Source organism: Xiphophorus couchianus, chromosome 12 (assembly GCF_001444195.1).
Source record: "Xiphophorus couchianus chromosome 12, X_couchianus-1.0, whole genome shotgun sequence".
Taxonomy (NCBI): domain Eukaryota; kingdom Metazoa; phylum Chordata; class Actinopteri; order Cyprinodontiformes; family Poeciliidae; genus Xiphophorus; species Xiphophorus couchianus.
Window position 1 is genome coordinate 15,945,832 of NC_040239.1, and position 17,236 is coordinate 15,963,067.

Here is a 17,236-nt window from a genome sequence, read left to right on the forward strand (position 1 = left end):
AACATGATTAGAAAACAGAATCTCTATTTTTCAAATATACAATTTCCATTTACCATAGACAGTGAAGTCGTATATATGTCCTTTATGGTTGATCTAAATTTATACACCCACACACACACACACACACACACACACACACACACACACACACACATATATATATATACTTATATCATATAAAGCACTTTTTATTCAAATGTAAACCACTGACACCATATAAACAATTTTAATTAAATCTTCAACCCATCTTGCAAAAGATATTCTACCAAAAACAGATGAACCTCTTAGTCAGAAACTTGGCCTGAAGCTTGAAAGACATTAGTAAAAAATAAATAAATAATAAATATTGGAAAATACTATTATCCATATTAGCATGATACATGATTTCATTCTGCTTGATGTCCCAAATACTGACAGAATGTAAACACCACCTTGGTGGTCTACTCTGGACAAAGAAGATGTTTGAGGTTTTGTCCATTTTAATTAAAATTATATTAAGTTGTAGCAAGACATGCTCAGGAACATCTGAGATGACATGACCACAGACAATAGTAAATAACACTTCATTATAAAAAGCAGCCAAAGTTTTGTGGAACACATTTTCAAACAAATTTACCAAAATGATTCACTGCCTTCAGACACATCTAAACATGAGTGAGTTCCTTAATCTGCAGGGTTTAATGTAATGTTGGCCCACTCTTTGCCACTATAACAGCTGTCCTGGGACAGGGTGTCCACTTGGGTTAGGAGTATGTTTATAGAAATGTTGACAATTTTCAGTCAGACACTGATGTTGAATGAGACCCCGTCTTGGAAACTTTACACTTGGTAAAGCAAGGCTTGGCTGCAGCAGCTCAGGAATGGAAACTCACTCTGTGAAGCTCTCTATACTCTCCTCAGATAAAGTTTGGAGTTCTGTTGCTATTAAACCTGCGGAAAGTTTGTGACCTCCACACAATATGTCCCTCAGCCTTGGCAGACCCTGTTCTGTGATTTCAAGAGGCCTACCACTTTGTTACTGGGTTGCAGCTGGAGAAAATGATGCAATTCTACAAACTCAACCCCCAAAAAGAAAAAAAAAGGAAAAAAATAAAAATATATATACATCAATTAAGTGCCTCCTCCTGTTGTCTTGATGTCCTGCACAAAGATCTAATATTATTATGTCAACCTTCCAGAACACTCAGGTCTTCTGGTTTATGTCTGCTCTGCATCTACCGGAATCAGAACCAAACATTTAAAAAGCAACATTTAATTTTTGTGCTCCACTAATCTGGAACAAACTTCCAGAAAACTGCAATAATGCTGAAGCAACGAGTTCCTTTAAACAAGGAATGAAAATTTGTTTAAAGCTGAAATCAAAGAATACCTGGGACAAAACAAAGTGTAGTCTGTTTTCAACTTGTCATCGTTTTACCTCACTTTGAAAGATAAGAGTTTTTTAATTTTTTGTAGTTTTATTTTTCTTCTAAAAATGTAAAGAACTTGCCTTGTGGCTGAAAATGGCCTATGCAAATAAAACTGCTTTGCTGTTCTGTCCTATCACTTCCGCTTATACCACTGCTAGTTGACTGTGGAATATTTAGAAGCAAGGAAATTTCATGCTGCACTGTCACCCAGTTTGTAGCACTATTGACTTGCAGCAACAATGTCCTGTGATTTCACTGCATGGAGATGTGGGTACTCCAGCTTCTCCCCACAGTCCTGAATCATGACTATTAGGTTAATTCAATTCTAATTACACTGATCAAATTAATTGGTCTCTCAATTCATGTCTTTAGGTGTGTGTGTGTGCATGCTTGTGCTGTGTCCCTAGTATTATTAGTTTAAATAAATTTAAACTTGAACTTCATCATTCAAGTTTATAGTGGAATAAATTTTCTTGCTGGATTTTTTACAGTATGCGGGGGGGGGTCTTGTGAAAAATTGCATTTTTCTAATCTTCTTGTGTGGAGTGATGGTTAGTCTTCAGGTAGTGCCTCAGATGAGCTTTCATGCTGTGTACACACTGAGCCTTTCTCTCCAGGATCTCATCCAGCTTGTGGACAAATTCCACAAAAACCTGTTGGACCAAAGGACAAAAATTAGGATGTACAAAAAAAAAAGAGTGAAAGCCATCTGTTGTGAAGTTGATTTTATCGAACCATATCATGCTGCTGGCGAAGAAGTTCCCCCTCTATGTGACAAATAGCGTCCATCTGTTTCAGCTGCTCCAAGTGGACCTCAATAATGTGCAACCTGGGAACACATTGAGTTAAAGTAGTTCTACTCAAGAATCATAACATTGTGTCACATTTAATAATTCTGACCTTGCGTGGTCCGATCTGTCCATGGTGAACAGACGGATTGTGGGTTTGATTTGCTGGCTGCCGCTTTCTTCTCCACCTAACTCAGCAGGTTTGAACTGCTCAGCAGCAACTCTTGAGATATTGTAATAATTTGCCTGTGCTGAGTTCAAGGAGCCATATTGAGGCTCTGAATGTAGCTTAGATTTGTCGGGTACGATTTTAGAGTGTATATTATGTGTACATTCTAGTGAATAGTGTGTAGACTGAGAGCTACAATCCTCAGTGCTTTTGATTAAAGATGAAGCCTGGGATTTAATTATGGATGCAGTTAAATTTTTTTCTGAAGTTGATAGTTTTTTCTCCTTGTTGCCTTGGTCTTTGATGGAGTAAGGTGTATCTGTACCTGAAAAAAAGGAGATTACCTCAGATTCTTCATAAATGAGCTTATCATCAAAGAGTTAATTTATGTCAGTAATTCAATTCAAAAAGTGAAACTGACACAATATACATTCCTTAATTTATATTCGTTTGAATGATTCTTATAGCTAATAAATTCTTCTTTTTTTTGTGGAAAATTAGAATATTACATGGGAGCAACAACAAACGATTTCCAACAGAGCAATGTTATGGTAGGTGCAATACAGTTGCTGACTGGACAGATGTCCAGCAGAAAGTCACTGACATAATTTTCCTCAACAATGACGTTAAGTCACAAAATATGAATGCAAAAGAATCTGATTGATCACAGAGTTCTGTATCCAGGCATGTTGAATGGAAAGCTGAGTGGTCAAAAAGCTGCAGTAGGAACAAGAAATCTAAAGCCACCACACATAGCTGTGTCTGCGGCAGGAACCACAACTGTCCCATCAATATAAACCTAAACCATAGACAATGTTAGAGATGTCATATAAGGTAAGTAAGGTGAAAAAAAGTTGATGCTCAGAGGTCGAAGGTTCTTTCAGATCAAAGTAATTTTTACATTTTATTTGGTAATATAAATCCAGTAGTCTGGGGGAAAAGTGGGGAGGTAGAGAACTTGTGCGGGATCCGCTTTGAAGTCCCCACAGTCAGTGGTGATTTTGGGAGCCATGTTATCGTCTTGATCTTCTGTGTTTTATCAAGTATAAATCATTTCCATGCTGCGCTTCATTGATGCAGCATTTCATGCAAAAGGAGCCACAAGCAAGTGAAAAAGTAAAGAAGAGTGAATTTCAGCACTTTTTTTTATTAATCTCAAGTAATATTCCTATTTTCTTAACACACATTTTGGTTTTCCACTGAGCCAAAGCTTTAATTATTCACATTAACTGAAATAAATGATAGAAATGTATCTTCTGGTCTGTGGTGTTTCACTTTTTAAATTGAATCACCGAAACTAATGAACTTAATGTGATATTCTAATTTATTAAGATGCACATGTGCTTTATATTTTTTTACTAAAACAGAAGCAGGGTCTCTCTTACCTCTTCCATTGACAGTGATTGTGATGCATTTCTTTTGCTCATGGTGACCAGCTGCTGCTGCAGTATCATATGTAGCAGACATATTCATCTGGAGGTTCTTTGAGTGGGGCAGCTCCAATGGAGAAAAGGAACATTCTTTATGTGGACCAGCAGGCTGCTGCTGCTGCTCCACATGAGGTTGGGAAATGCTGAGAGGATCCATAAAGCAGCTTAAAGAATCTCTAGAAATATCAACTTGAGGTAAAAGAGACAGTTTGCTGCTGTTTTCACATACTGGGGAAAGTGCATTAAATTGCAGATGAAGATTTTTGCTGTGGTAGTCAGACACTCCTTTCTGCTCATGGCTCCATGCTATGTCTGTTGTTTGCTGTTTCTGCAGATCCACATCCCCTTTGACCTCTGAATCAAGGCAACCAGACAGGTGTGCCTCTGTTTTTGTTGGGATTTGCTTGGACTCCACTTCTGTGTTTCCCATCCAACAGTCCCTCAAGTATCCCCCCTTCATACCAGCTAGCCTCTTCTCCTCCTTCCTCCCAGCTGATTCACCTGCTGCCTCAGTCTTCACCTTCCTCTCATTTTCACACTTGTCGTCATCAGCAACATTCATAGTGTGGTTTGCAGAGGTTTCAGTTTGCACACCTGAAGTCTCTTCTAAACAGGGATCGGTTTGGGTAGAGAATGAAAAGTTAGACGAGTGCAGGAGGGAAGACAGAGATCCCCGAGAAGAGGAAGAGAAAGATGAAGATGAGAGAAGATGGACGTATGAAGACATTGGTGAAGGTGAAAACTGTTGCAGCTGCTGATGATACTCTCTCAGATGCTTCACTTTCTCTTTTTCGCCAATTTTGTGTAATTCTCTTTCTTTTAACTCCTCTTCTTCCTTGCATGTGTCTCTACAGCTTACAGCCTGTCTTCTCATTTCTGTCCATTCTGGTTCCTCACTCTTTCTCTCTTCCGTAGTCTGCTGATAGTTCTCCTTTTCCCTGTGGTAGAATCCAGATTCCCTTTCAGAAAAAGTTAAATCACCCCCTTTAACGGCTCCATTGTTTTGTTGTCCCAAAATCTCCACTGCTCTTGTGTGTTTCCCTTTAACACAGTGACTGTGAATATCACTGTACGTTTCATTTTCAGTTCTCCCATCCTGTCTGACCTCCAGTCCTCTACTCAAACACCTGTCTTCAGTCTGTGCAAACGACCCTCTAATTGGGCTAATATGTTCAAGTTCTATGACTTTTCTGGTCCTTGATTGAGTTTCCTCTAAACAAGAAGATTTTGTGGGTGTTGAGCAGAAAACTGGTTGTGATATGTGTGGGCTTGTATGTGTTTTGGAACTGAAATTCTTGTTCTGATTTCCTAGCTTTGGATTTTTAGAAGTCCCATCATTCCTTCTGTTCCCTGTGTTGCTGTTGTCAGACCGTGTCATGTTGCTTCTGCTTCTTTTTCTTCCAATTGGCCAATTTTGTCCTCTCAACTCTTTCACACTGTAAGAAATTGAACACATGCAGTGCCTTATGAAAGTCTTTATACAACTGACACGTTTCCAAATTTTCTAATGTTACAACCACAAACCTCAATATTTTTACTGAGATTTATAAAGTAGGGCATAATTTTAAGGTGGAAGCAAGATGATGCTGCATATTCTTCGGCACTGTCCTCTTTCCCCTTTACTCCAATACCCATAAATATAATCCAGAGCAATGTGCCAGCATCTTATGAGAGAAGTAACTTTTGCCTCTATTTACTGTTTCCTTCCCCTTTAAACTCTTACCGATCTGCATATCTCAGAGTATTCAGTGTGTGTTCTGTTGCTGAGTGACCCGGTGAAATGTTGGCAATCATGCATGTCTTCGAGTCACCAACAAATGAGTCCTTTAAAACCTAAAATTAAAATGAACCAGTTTAGTTTGAAAACAAATTCAAGAATATGTGTGGGTCAAAGTGGAAAAACAATAAAATTATCCATCTTTTTATTATTAAGTTACATCAGTCTAACTACCTGAGTGAGTTTGCTTTGTCGGAAAGGAGTGTGAGATTCCTCTTTGTCAAGTGAACGGATACATTCTTTCAGCTGTGGGGGGAAAGCAGGTATTAGATCTGTGGAAAAATTAGACAGAATATTGCTGCTTTCATAGGATTTAAAAAGAAACTTAGCAGCCAAGTACTGAAATTACATGTATAATATTAGCCGATCATCCCTGTTGCTTGCTTTAAAAAACTCAGGTAGTCTCTGTTTATGTTTTTTAAAAGAAATGTGAATTTGGAAAGAGATCAGCAAGGATCTCAGAGGAGTCACTGTTGCTACCCATAACTTTGAGAATGTTCTTCAGGCCTTATTTAAACAATTTCAAAACCAATAAAGTGAAACTGATAAATTTACACAGAACACAGTTGCAATAGGAAATTTTACAAGCCACTGAATAATGAGATGTGGTTAATTTTAGCACCTTTTTTTTCCAGTGACTGATTATAATTAAATATGGTGAAGTATATCAGAGTTTGTGAGAAAGTTTCTTACAGCCAGCAGGCTCTGGTTGATCTCAGCTCCCTCCATCCGACTCTGCTTGTTTGGTTCTTTGGCATCTGAAGCCCTCTCACTGCCTGCCAGGTCCACAAACCATATTCTGCACACATGCATACACAAACACGCAACAATTCGTTTTATCAATTTTCCACAAAACATTAGAGCTATCGGATTGTCAATTCAGGTAGTTAAAAAAAAAGAAATCATCAGGAAGGTGGTAAAACACCAGACCTTCTTCCAGGATTTAGCTCCTCCCATCTTCCTATCAGTGTGGTAGGATTTCATTTCTGCCATGTGTTTTCCATTTTCACATGACAGATTGAACAGCAGTCTGTGAGAAGTCCAAAGCTTAGGATGTTGCTTTAAACTTCTCCAAAACTTTCTCACACTAATTAGGTAACTACTGAAGGCAATCAGGAGAAATTGGATTTTATCCGAGTCTGTCAGAGTGAAGGGGGAACACAAGTGCATGCCACAATTCACAGATTTTTATTCTTAAAATAAAAGAAATAAATGGTCTATGACATGAAACACCCTTCAAAAAACATGCTCAAGCTTTAAAATGTTATGTGACAAAATGTGAAAAACTTCTTTTGGGAGAAATTTTTAAACCTTGAAAAAATACTAACTATTATAAATAATACTAACAAATAGAAAGATTAAGTCTCTCACCTTCCGGCTATCTGCTGATTAAGATCCCTGAGCTGAATCTGAAGCAAGGCATGGGATCGAGAGGAAAGAGGATTCACGCCACTTGTCCCTTGTGTTCGCTCAGCTGTTCCCTGTGAAATCACCTTAAAGCAGTCAGGAATGCAGAAAAAGGAGATAAGCTTAAGAGAGAGACCATTACATTACAGACAGAAGAGTGATTCTGATCTGAAATGTAAAGAAAATATAAATTAATGGTAGGTAGGAGTCACTGGATCAATGAGGATGTAACCACATATCTATTATTTCACTAGACTAAATTGTTTTGTACCTTTTGACAATTAAAGTAGTCTTTCTCATCTTGAATTGTAAAGTATTTGATTTCAGTTTAAAAGTTTGGTTTAAGGCTCATACCTTGTTGGTTGGTTTGCCATTTACAACACTAACTCTGGACTACACATTGGGTAAATTACTAACTGTATGAAAAAAGGATCAAACCTCTAACAGTGAGCTGACTGAATCCACTCGGATGTCCCGCAGACCTGAAATGTGAACCACTTTCTTTCCATCCTCCCTGGCAAATAACCTTCAATGGGGGAAAAATAGGTAAGATATTCAGTCATTATAGAAAAACTAACTGTCCAGCAAAGAAAATATGAGGGAGACAGGTTGCAGTGAAAACACAAACCAGATGAACCACTTAAGAATAAAAAAAAGCAATAAATTTGAAACCAATAACCTTTTCCTGTGTTCCAACAAGTCGTACAGCTGGCCGCAGTAGATTTCAAAGAAGCTGACATAAACCAGTAGAGATGCGCTTGTTGCAGACAGGTGAGCAAAAATGTCATGAACTGCTAGAGCATATAAGCCGGTTCCAGCAGGGGATGAACCCAGCATGGTGTGAGTCTTTCCTGCGCCTGTCTGTCCATATGCAAAGCAGGTGGCCTTGCCTCTGTGGATATACACAACACAAAGAGAAAAACACTAAAGAGCGGAAGCTTAAACACTTCATGTTGTTTCATTTGGAGGAAAGAATGTTATCAACTGGACAGTTCAGTAGGCATGGGTCAGTAGGAAACTAATCTGATTACTTTTATTGAAAATATCAATCATTAACAATTAATTATTTACACTGTTGGTGCAGTAACCAATCGTTAGGCTCTTTAAAGCAATATCTACAACATTTGCTCACTGTTATTTAAGTTTGACACACTTTTAGTTTCCACGCCCATGACAGTCCATGTTTTTCTTGACCAGAATTATTTCCAAAAACACAAATTTGTCTTTCATGTAAGCAATAAGGGGGAATAGTAAGATAATTTTTTGTGCCAGTTGACTGGCAGTGCACAGCAGCCTGTGGGGAGAGGCAGAACTGCATTTGTCTATGTGCTGCACAGCTGGAGAAAAACCTCTTTAACTTGAAAAAGTTAAAGAGATACAAATACAGAAAAACAAGGTGGGTGTAAAATTATTTAAAAAATACATAAAACAGTCATTCTCATTACTTTAAATCTACTATATATATATAGATACATTTTTAAACTTAGCCAATAAAATAAAAACCTATGATGAAAGTTTTGGGGGGTTTGAACTTTAGGAATCCTTTCACAGTAGTAATTGACCCTTATTCTTAAATTTTTGTTTTTTTTAACTATATTCAAAATTGTAATGTTTATTTTTAATCTGTTGTATGTTGTTTTTAACTTTTTTGTACAAGCACTTTGAATTGTCTTTGGCTGAAAGGTGCTATATAAATAAAGTTGCCTTGCCTTGCCTTATCTACAAGGCACATGCCTTGCATGGCAATTTAGCAGTGGACACCTACCCACTGAGCATGTGCTGTACCAAAGGGTATGCTGTTTTCAGATAGACTTCTTCATTGGAGCTCTCCTCTCCAAAAACCTGGTCGAAATGATACCTGTGCTGCAAAACAGCAGAGAACCAGAACAAATGAAGCATAAAAATTTATTTTTTTAGAATTACAAAATGAAGGAATCAGAATTTTTCTCTTTCTGCATATCTACCTGTAATATGTACTCTGTGAGATCCACAGCTTCTTTACTTTCGTGCACAACCGCCATACACTCTCCACTTTTAGTTGTCACAACATCTACCTCTCCTCTTTTGCACTCTGCACGAGTTAAAGGTCGCTTCCTCACACACACGCTGATGCGTTGTCCTTCCCCATGTCTGCTCCAAAATACAGAGATCATACTGTTATTATGTTTCTTAGGTTCATGCAAAAGTATTCAAACCTCTGACGACCGCAAACATGAAAGTCATTTAAATGGATTTTATCAAATGGACCAAGACAAACTAGTCCAAATCAAAATCTGAAAACAGTGGAGTCCACTTGATTTCAGACCAGTTCGATCTGATACCCTTATAAAATTGCCTTCAGAAGTTGCATTAACAATAACAGTCCTCTTTTGTGTAATTTTATCTGAGTATTAATTAGAGAATCTATGACTTGAAAATAACTGTTGTCAGACAATCTGACAAAGCTGAGCTATTTTTACAAAAAAAATCAACAATAATTCAGCTGGAGATGCTAAGAAGATATACAAAAGGTCCCACACCAGTAATTGCAGCAAAAGTTGATTCTACAAGGCACTGACTAAGCAGGGGCCATTTGACAAATGAGTGTCACTCTTCCCAAAGTAGATTACTTTAGAAATATGCACTACTTTGTGTTGTCTGTCTCACAAAAAAAACAAAAACGGGTGAAAAGGGATGTGGACACTTTAGCATAGACACTTGCATATCAACTTTCTTGCTAAGTCAAACTGGCAGTTGTTATCTTGTGTAGAAATATAGCAATGAGGGTAGAGCTGAATAGCACTTTACTTTGCAGCCTGAGGAGGACTCAGAGGTAATCCATAGTTGTAGCCGGGTGTTCTTTTTGCTTCGTAAACAGGCGTGGGCTTGGTATCATCTGCAGCGCTCTTTTTCTTCCTGGAGATTGTCTTTCTGTCTTTCTGTGCTGATGGTTTGTTAATAAATGATTCCGATGTTACTGCTGCTGGGGGAGCATTCAATTTGTTGAATGCCTCACTCTTTGGTACTAATCTGATGTGAGAGTTGAGCATTGAAGATTCCCGTGTGACCTGCAGCTTGATGCTTTGAACATTGTGAGTATCACATGAACAGCTACGCTCATTTAGCTTACTGCTTTTGCTTTGTCGAAGGTCACACACCACAGTTTTTCTGCTGTGAAGCCCCAGTTGAATGGGTGTGGCTGATCCGTTTTCATGAACTGGATCATCATTCCTGTTATGACTTGCATAGACATGAATGGTGTCTTCAAAATGAGAACACAATCTCTGATCTGTGCTTTTAGTAGAGAAATCCAGCCTTCTGCGAACATATGATGGTCTATCACTGAATGCACTAGAAGTAGCTCCACTTTCATTCTTATCCCTTCTCACATCTCCATTGGAGTTTCCATATCCATAAGGACTGACGCTATTATTAGCAGGAAATAGCTCATTGCCTTCTTCATAATAACACTCATTGTAAATCCCAATATCGTCATTTCTAAGGCTCCTTAGATCAAGGCTTTTAACCAGTTGGACCAGCTGGAAAAGGCGAGCTCTGTCCTCCATAGAGCAAACTCCCAGGAGGGGGTAGTCCTCCATGCTCAGTGTGGAAAGATGGGCTGCCCGGTAAACACCCATCAAGGTGAACCTAAAAGGCAAAAAACAGAGAAAGATAAGTGTATCATTAGAAAAATCAAAGCAACAATGTGGATTTGACTGATCTGTCTGCTTACCTTGAATAATGACGCCGAAGCCCAGCCGCCGATAGACAATTGTACAGGCAAACTGTCATTTCTCCCTTGGCTTTTTTTCTATTTGGTCTTCCACTTTGTCAAACAAGTGAATAAGTCAGCTTGGCTTCTGTCTATTAGGAAATAAATAGAATGCAAAGTGGGTAGCTAGCATTATTCTGTATTAATGAAACGACAACAGCAGCAACATAAAACACTGTCCTGTCCAGTAAAAATGATGACCAGTGGTTTCTCCTGGTGTCATTACTACCAGCATGTTCTGTTGACTGGAAAGTAAAGCACTGGGCTGCAGCATGACGCTGAAACCTGACACTGGTGCAGGATAGAGCTGGGGCCTGCACCAGTGCAGCCGCAGCATATTTCTACATAGTGGCAAACGTGACAAATGTAGAAAACACAGGCTGATCAACTGTTGACTTCTACTGTACATTGGCTAACAGCTGCAACCAGTCTTACTGTTATACAGTCTCCTACAATTAGTCACTTGGACATTACTAGACCTTCCATCCGTTTTTTATACCTAATCTTTAAAGGACCGAAGGGGGGTGGTGCTTATCTCCATCTGACATCATGAGGCAGATGCAAATAAGCATCTGCCTCATGATGCACAGCATGGGGCAGTGCACCCTCTAGTTGCACTGCCTCTGGATAGGTCACCAGACCCACTGGACACTTCTTTACTTTATGCTGTTACTACATAAGAGGGCTGCATTTCCTGAAAAACTGTAACATTTATAAACTTCATTTTTAAAACAGTTAATCAATTGAGATGTTACTGCTGCTGAGGGTCTAAGGCATTGATTTGCATCTAAGAGAAGAAGTATTTATGTGGATCTATACACATTCTACAAAATACTTCCTAATATCCTTGTTTAAGTTGCTGGTTAATTTGCCAGAATGGCTTTTAAACTGTGCTACAAGAAGTGCCATTGGGGGTACTGGTCTGACTTTAATGGTATTCAGAGGAAATGTTGGTATTAGTTATTTGCAACTTAAATACAACTAAATTATTACTAATATTTAGTTAGCTTCTAGCTCAATATGTAGTTATCAAGCTAAATATTTAGTTAGCAAACTAGATATTTAGCTTCAAGGTAAATATTTACTTAGCAAAACCTAAATATTATTGTTAGCAAACAAAATATGTAGTTTATCTTCGAACAAAATTTTTAGTATGCAAACTAAATATTTATCTTCAAATTAAATATTTAGTAAGCAAGCTATATAATGTTTAGCTTATGACCACTTATCTGTTAGCAAGCTACATAAGTAGCTTCAAATTCTGCTCCAACCTAAATATTTAATTTAAACTTAAATATTTAGAAAGCTAATTAAATATTTAGTTTTAAGCTGTAACATTTATAAATGGATGAATAACGTGGTAAAAAAAAATATGACTTTGAAAATGAACCCATATTTCCTTCTCTTATGACTTTGTAAATAATTTATTGCTGTCAATTTTTGTAACTTTACAAACGACACTCAACATTTTACAGTTCTCCATCATTCGGGTAGCTGCAAAACTCATAAAATCTAAAACAACATTGAAGGAAAAACAAAATACAAAATACACTTACCCAAGACGTTTTGGTAGCACGGAAAGCTAAGAACGGGACGTTAAACTGACATTAATGTTTCACCAAGTAGCAACCTGACTGACGTTTCCGTACACAGACAGAATCTCCATAACGACGGAAACAGCTCGGCGCCCTCTCTTCCTGCTGGAGCGCAGCCTTAGTCAAAATAGACCTTGTTAAATATAAAAGGCAGGCTTTTCAGAGCTGCAACTGGTCGAATAACGCTCAGTTCAGCAAAACACTGAGCGATAATCCGTCAGAGGCTTAAGCCACTAAGAAGCCCACACACCAAACCATTTCAAAGCAATGGTCAACTGAATGTACAACTGGGAGTAAGCAATACAGGTAGAGCTACTTTGTTTATTTTTTAATGAACCAACTGGACTGTATAAAGATAAAATAGAACTGCTAAGAAATAAATTATCTTTTTTTTTTATTAAACTTTATTTACTATTGTACACATATTTTAATTATAGTAATTTGGTAGAGAGAAAAAACCTCAATTGAGCATTATTTGTAAATATTGTAAAAACAAAAACAACGAGTATTTATTTGGTAAGAAAAGATAAGCGAGTTAGATAGAACAACAGGTGTAATGTAAATATATACAAAACCTATATTTAATTTGCTAAAAATATTTTTAAAATATTTCAAAAATATTTTTAATCTTTATTTACTGGCTTTTATCATGTCAGAAATAAAATCTTAAATTTGCTTTTTATAGCTATTGCAGAAATTGGGGTGACAAATAAGCACTAAAAGATCAGGCGGAACGTGTCTCAGTTCGGGACATCGTTTTTGTTTCTTGGGGGACGTAATTAAACGTAGCACCGAACTATTGGCTCGTTTGCAGCAGTTCTGGTTATAGGCGTGTGGTAGTTTGCATTTTATTTGTTGACTCCAAATGTTCGGGTAAGGCTGCAGGGTGAAGATAACGCAGTTCCACGTTTGCTTGCGCATAGTTTTGGTAAGATAAGTTGTCAGTATGAATCGTTGCACAGTAAGCTGCTTGAAGTCCTAACTAAAGCTGCCTGGAGTTCATGGTCTGCTCCCTTCAGCACCCAGTTGAAGGTTAAGTCAGAGACTGAGCCAAATCACAGTAGGTTCATTTATTCTCTATATCAGGCAAGCAAGAGCAAGGTTGCATAGCAACAGTGAATACATCTTTATAGATTAGTGTGAAAGTGCAGCTCTGTATTTTTCAGATCTTGCTTTCCAAAATCTAGATTCATTTATGTATTAAAATAGCTTTGAGTAGTATTTTCCAATGGGTTGTAGAGACTTTTTATTTTTTCTTTGAATCTCAACTGCATTGCACTTATTTTAACTCCAGCACAAGACCTTTTTTCTAAAAAAAAAAAGTTATTGATATGTTCATTAACACAGATGTAGGAATGAGTTTGAAATATAAGAAAAGCCAACTCAAGGGATTAGGTAACAAAAGATCATAAATTATTACTTTCCTTTTTACTTTAGATCAATAAGTTGGTTCCAAAAGACCATGAAAGAGTTGCCAACATGTCTGTAGTGCTGAGGATGAAATAGGCATATTTTACTGGGTACTCACTGTTAAAGTAGAGGGGCTGTTACTAATAACTATGTATTAAAGCCATAATTAGAAAATAACTGTTGGTTAATTATTTTTGTCTAAAAAATAAATTGTGTGCGTTTTATAGTTAATTTCAAATAACAACTATTTGCCTCAAATGAACCAAAACAAACATCAAACTACAAGAAAAACTCACCGTGTAACATCCTGGTACTCCACTGACCACTCCATTCCTGAAAAGAAACCAGTCGGTATTTCACTTCTTTAAAGCTTTAGGTGCATCTTCTGTTTCCAGTTTGCTGCTACAGTAACCTTTCTGCAAATTTGAGTAACTAACCTGGTACAGATCATTTGGTGCTCAGTTTTTACCTTCCATACTGTTAATAGTTTAGCTTGTGCTCCAAACCAACTTCTAGTAATGATACTGAACTAATAGTTTGGAGTTAGGCACAGGAGATTGAGTATCAGGGAACATGTACTAGTTCCTGTACTCTCCAGTTCAAAAATATTTAGTTGATTTCAGTGTTTCAGATATTGAGATAATGTACCTAATTCACAAAATAGAAACTTATAATTATCACAAAATCAGGATAAAGACCTCTTGGACTCTCACAGATGCATGATCCACTAATTCTGTAAGTCAATGTTTCAACCAATACTTGGAAATCACCTTGTTGGTACAAATATTAACGCTTTATAACTCTATAACTCTCTTGCCTTTTAAAGTTTGTGAACGATCTGTTAAACAAATTGTGTAGGGTTTTTTTTTTTATACAGCAGTACAATCAGGATGTCATCTCAAGAGGAGAACCCTCCTTGCCTCACGCCTGATATGCATTTCATTGGAAAGAAGGCTGATATTGTTAAGGCTGGCCGTGTGACGATGCGGGTGAATGGATGCAGAGATGTGCTTGTTGTGTACCACCAGGAGAAGCTTTATGCATTGGACCTGCGTTGCTACCGTAAGCTCTGAGCAAAGGAGAGCTGTGTGTGTGATTGGACATATAGTCTAAAGGGAATGCCCAGTTGAAATACTGTATGGAATAACAGCATCTTTTTTTTCTTTTTGACAGATGCTGGTGGTCTATTACAGGATGGAGATATCGAGGTTGGCTTTTTCTGTTTTATAAGTAAAACATATTACATCTGATAGTAGCTGTGAATGGTTTTCCATTGCTTTTATTCTGCCTTGAAATAGTATTCAAAGTTTAAAGCAATACCATAGACTCAAGGATTTTGTATATACTTTTGCTAGGCACTGTGCATTACAATATTTAAATATGTACCATATTGAGGCTTATTTGTGTGTGAAATAGCTGTTTAGTTGTATATTTATATCATAGCTGTAGAAAACTAAGTTCTTATTATAATACCAATTTTACACTTGTACCAATAATCTCCATTAGGACTTCAATGGACGGCTGTGCATTGTTTGTCCGTGCCACAAATACAAGATCACCCTGACAGAAGGTGAAGGACTTTATGAAGCTGTGGACAATCCTACGATCAGACCACTGAAGACTCAGTGGCGCTCCAAGGGACTCAAGCAAAGGATTCATAAAGTCACTGAAGTTAGCGGGGATGTTTATGTTACCCTGAATGACTCCAGCGAGGCCATCGAGTCAGATGTCTACCAGACTGAGAAATACAGAACTGTTTCACTCGATGCACTGCCGAAACCCAAACACAAGACATAGAAAAAATACAAACACTTATTAAAACTTCTGTCTTATTTACAAACACTCTAGTTCTTTCAAAGATAGTTTAATGATTTAACAAAATGTTCAGACTCCTTTTCTGATGCTATGTCAATATTTTCTCATTGTAATTTCGATCTGATTAATCTTTTAATTTTCACAGGGTTCAAACAAAGGAGAAACAAAACCTTTCAGAAAATTGATCAAATTTGCTTCAGGATGAAAACAAATGACTGAATCATTACAATTAAAGCCAATGATGCCTTCTTAAAAAAGTTGAATCTGTTAATCCTACGGTATTTCTTTTGAATATGTAGAACAAACAAGGATATTTTACTAATTACATTTTACACTTTCTTAACATATTGCAGTTTTATTTTTCTTCCTTTGCTTTATTCTTCTTCCTTAAGCTTTTACTTGAATACAGAAACCATAAACATGCTTATTAGAAGAGATGCGTTCAAACAACAAACAGATCTTACATCTGTCGATCTATGTAATATCGACAACTTGCCAACAATTGTTCGACAAAATGTAATGTAGAAGTACAAATGATATTTTGACAATGTTTTTACATTTTGTATCAGTACAAACTGATAATTTTGCACAACAAACTTAATTTTAATTTGTTTAATATGTCTTGGCTTCTGTAAAAATAAGCTAAATTTTTATTGGACTACTTTTTGTTGTGCTTTCTGCATGCTTTCACCTCAGGAATATTTCCTTCAGTTTGTGCATTATAACACTTACCGTACTTCCATTCCAACGTTGTTCACCTAAGTTGTGTTTTTAAAACTTTGTACTGAAAAACATCCTAAATACTCTCAGCTGTTTACATTATGGACTTCTGTGAATGTATAAAAATCAAGTTTAATGAAATACATTTTATACTTTGATCTCAGGAGGTCTTTTCATTATCTTAGTCAAGGGTAAAGAGAGAGAGAAAAAATACCCACAATTCAAATGGTGACTAACCTTTCTGGTAAATGAGAAAAAAAATATATATACATATATATATACATATATAGACATATATATATATGTCTGAAAAGGTCTATATTATTAATAAACTATATCTCATTAAAAGGTGGATTAATTTAGCCATTTAGTCCCAAAATGTGGGTCCTGTTTGTGTGTTTAAATTACTTACAATATTAAAGATAACTGTAAGTTTTACAATTTCTTTTCTAAGGCACATTTTGCCAAACACATAAATTACTCTGATCACTGATTTTCCAGAGGTTTGGATAATTTGTTTATATCACAAACAAATTATAGCTGGTATTTCTTATGTTGTAATTTTGCACTTTCTGTACAGTTCCTCATTTCTATTTTTTTATGTTTTACTGCTTTGGGAATCTGCATGCTTCCATTTGCCTGCAATTCTTCTGCCAGTACACCTAGATTTTCCCACTTTCAATAAAGGACATTCCCATTATACCCTTTTGTTCTATCAAAGTGATTCCAAGTATCAAAAAAGCAATGTAATATCCAGAAGTTGTTTTACATATGTGTGTTTTGATGATTTATGGAACTTGCAATTAGAATTTAAATTGGTTAATATTTTGAATTCAGATGTCTAGAATTTGGGCTTGTAAAGCTATGCAATTTGAAAAAATAAAAAATATACAGGAGCCTTGTATAAGAGATGGTTTCGATTATATTAGACAACATGAAACTGCCTTAAATTTTCTGTCCTATTT

General features: G+C 36.7%; 2 protein-coding genes across 6 annotated transcripts; one reads left to right on the forward strand and one right to left on the reverse strand.

The window, feature by feature from the left end:
- Positions 1-148: 148 nt before the first annotated feature.
- Positions 149-12,395, reverse strand: LOC114154626 (uncharacterized). Its single transcript, XM_028033907.1, has 15 exons — positions 12,288-12,395; positions 10,693-10,823; positions 9,768-10,607; positions 8,945-9,110; positions 8,746-8,843; positions 7,660-7,872; positions 7,419-7,506; positions 6,945-7,066; positions 6,267-6,372; positions 5,748-5,819; positions 5,520-5,629; positions 3,752-5,232; positions 2,310-2,691; positions 2,145-2,238; positions 149-2,062 (listed from the first exon to the last, which is right to left on the reverse strand). Exons 2-15 carry the CDS (start codon positions 10,749-10,751, stop codon positions 1,937-1,939), a joined length of 3,957 nt encoding a protein of 1,318 aa, XP_027889708.1. The 5' UTR covers positions 10,752-10,823; positions 12,288-12,395; the 3' UTR covers positions 149-1,936.
- An 18-nt stretch (positions 12,396-12,413) lies between these two features.
- Positions 12,414-17,167, forward strand: LOC114154633 (Rieske domain-containing protein-like). Of its 5 annotated transcripts, none has more exons than XM_028033922.1 (4): positions 12,414-12,632; positions 14,614-14,798; positions 14,910-14,944; positions 15,243-17,167. In XM_028033922.1, exons 2-4 carry the CDS (start codon positions 14,627-14,629, stop codon positions 15,531-15,533), a joined length of 498 nt encoding a protein of 165 aa, XP_027889723.1. In that variant the 5' UTR covers positions 12,414-12,632; positions 14,614-14,626; the 3' UTR covers positions 15,534-17,167. The 5 variants fall into 5 exon arrangements, with proteins under 5 accessions (XP_027889723.1, XP_027889722.1, XP_027889724.1 ...); XM_028033921.1 differs by having other exon boundaries at positions 12,414-12,619; XM_028033923.1 differs by lacking the exon at positions 12,414-12,632 and adding an exon at positions 13,090-13,386.
- The last annotated feature ends 69 nt before the right edge of the window (positions 17,168-17,236 follow it).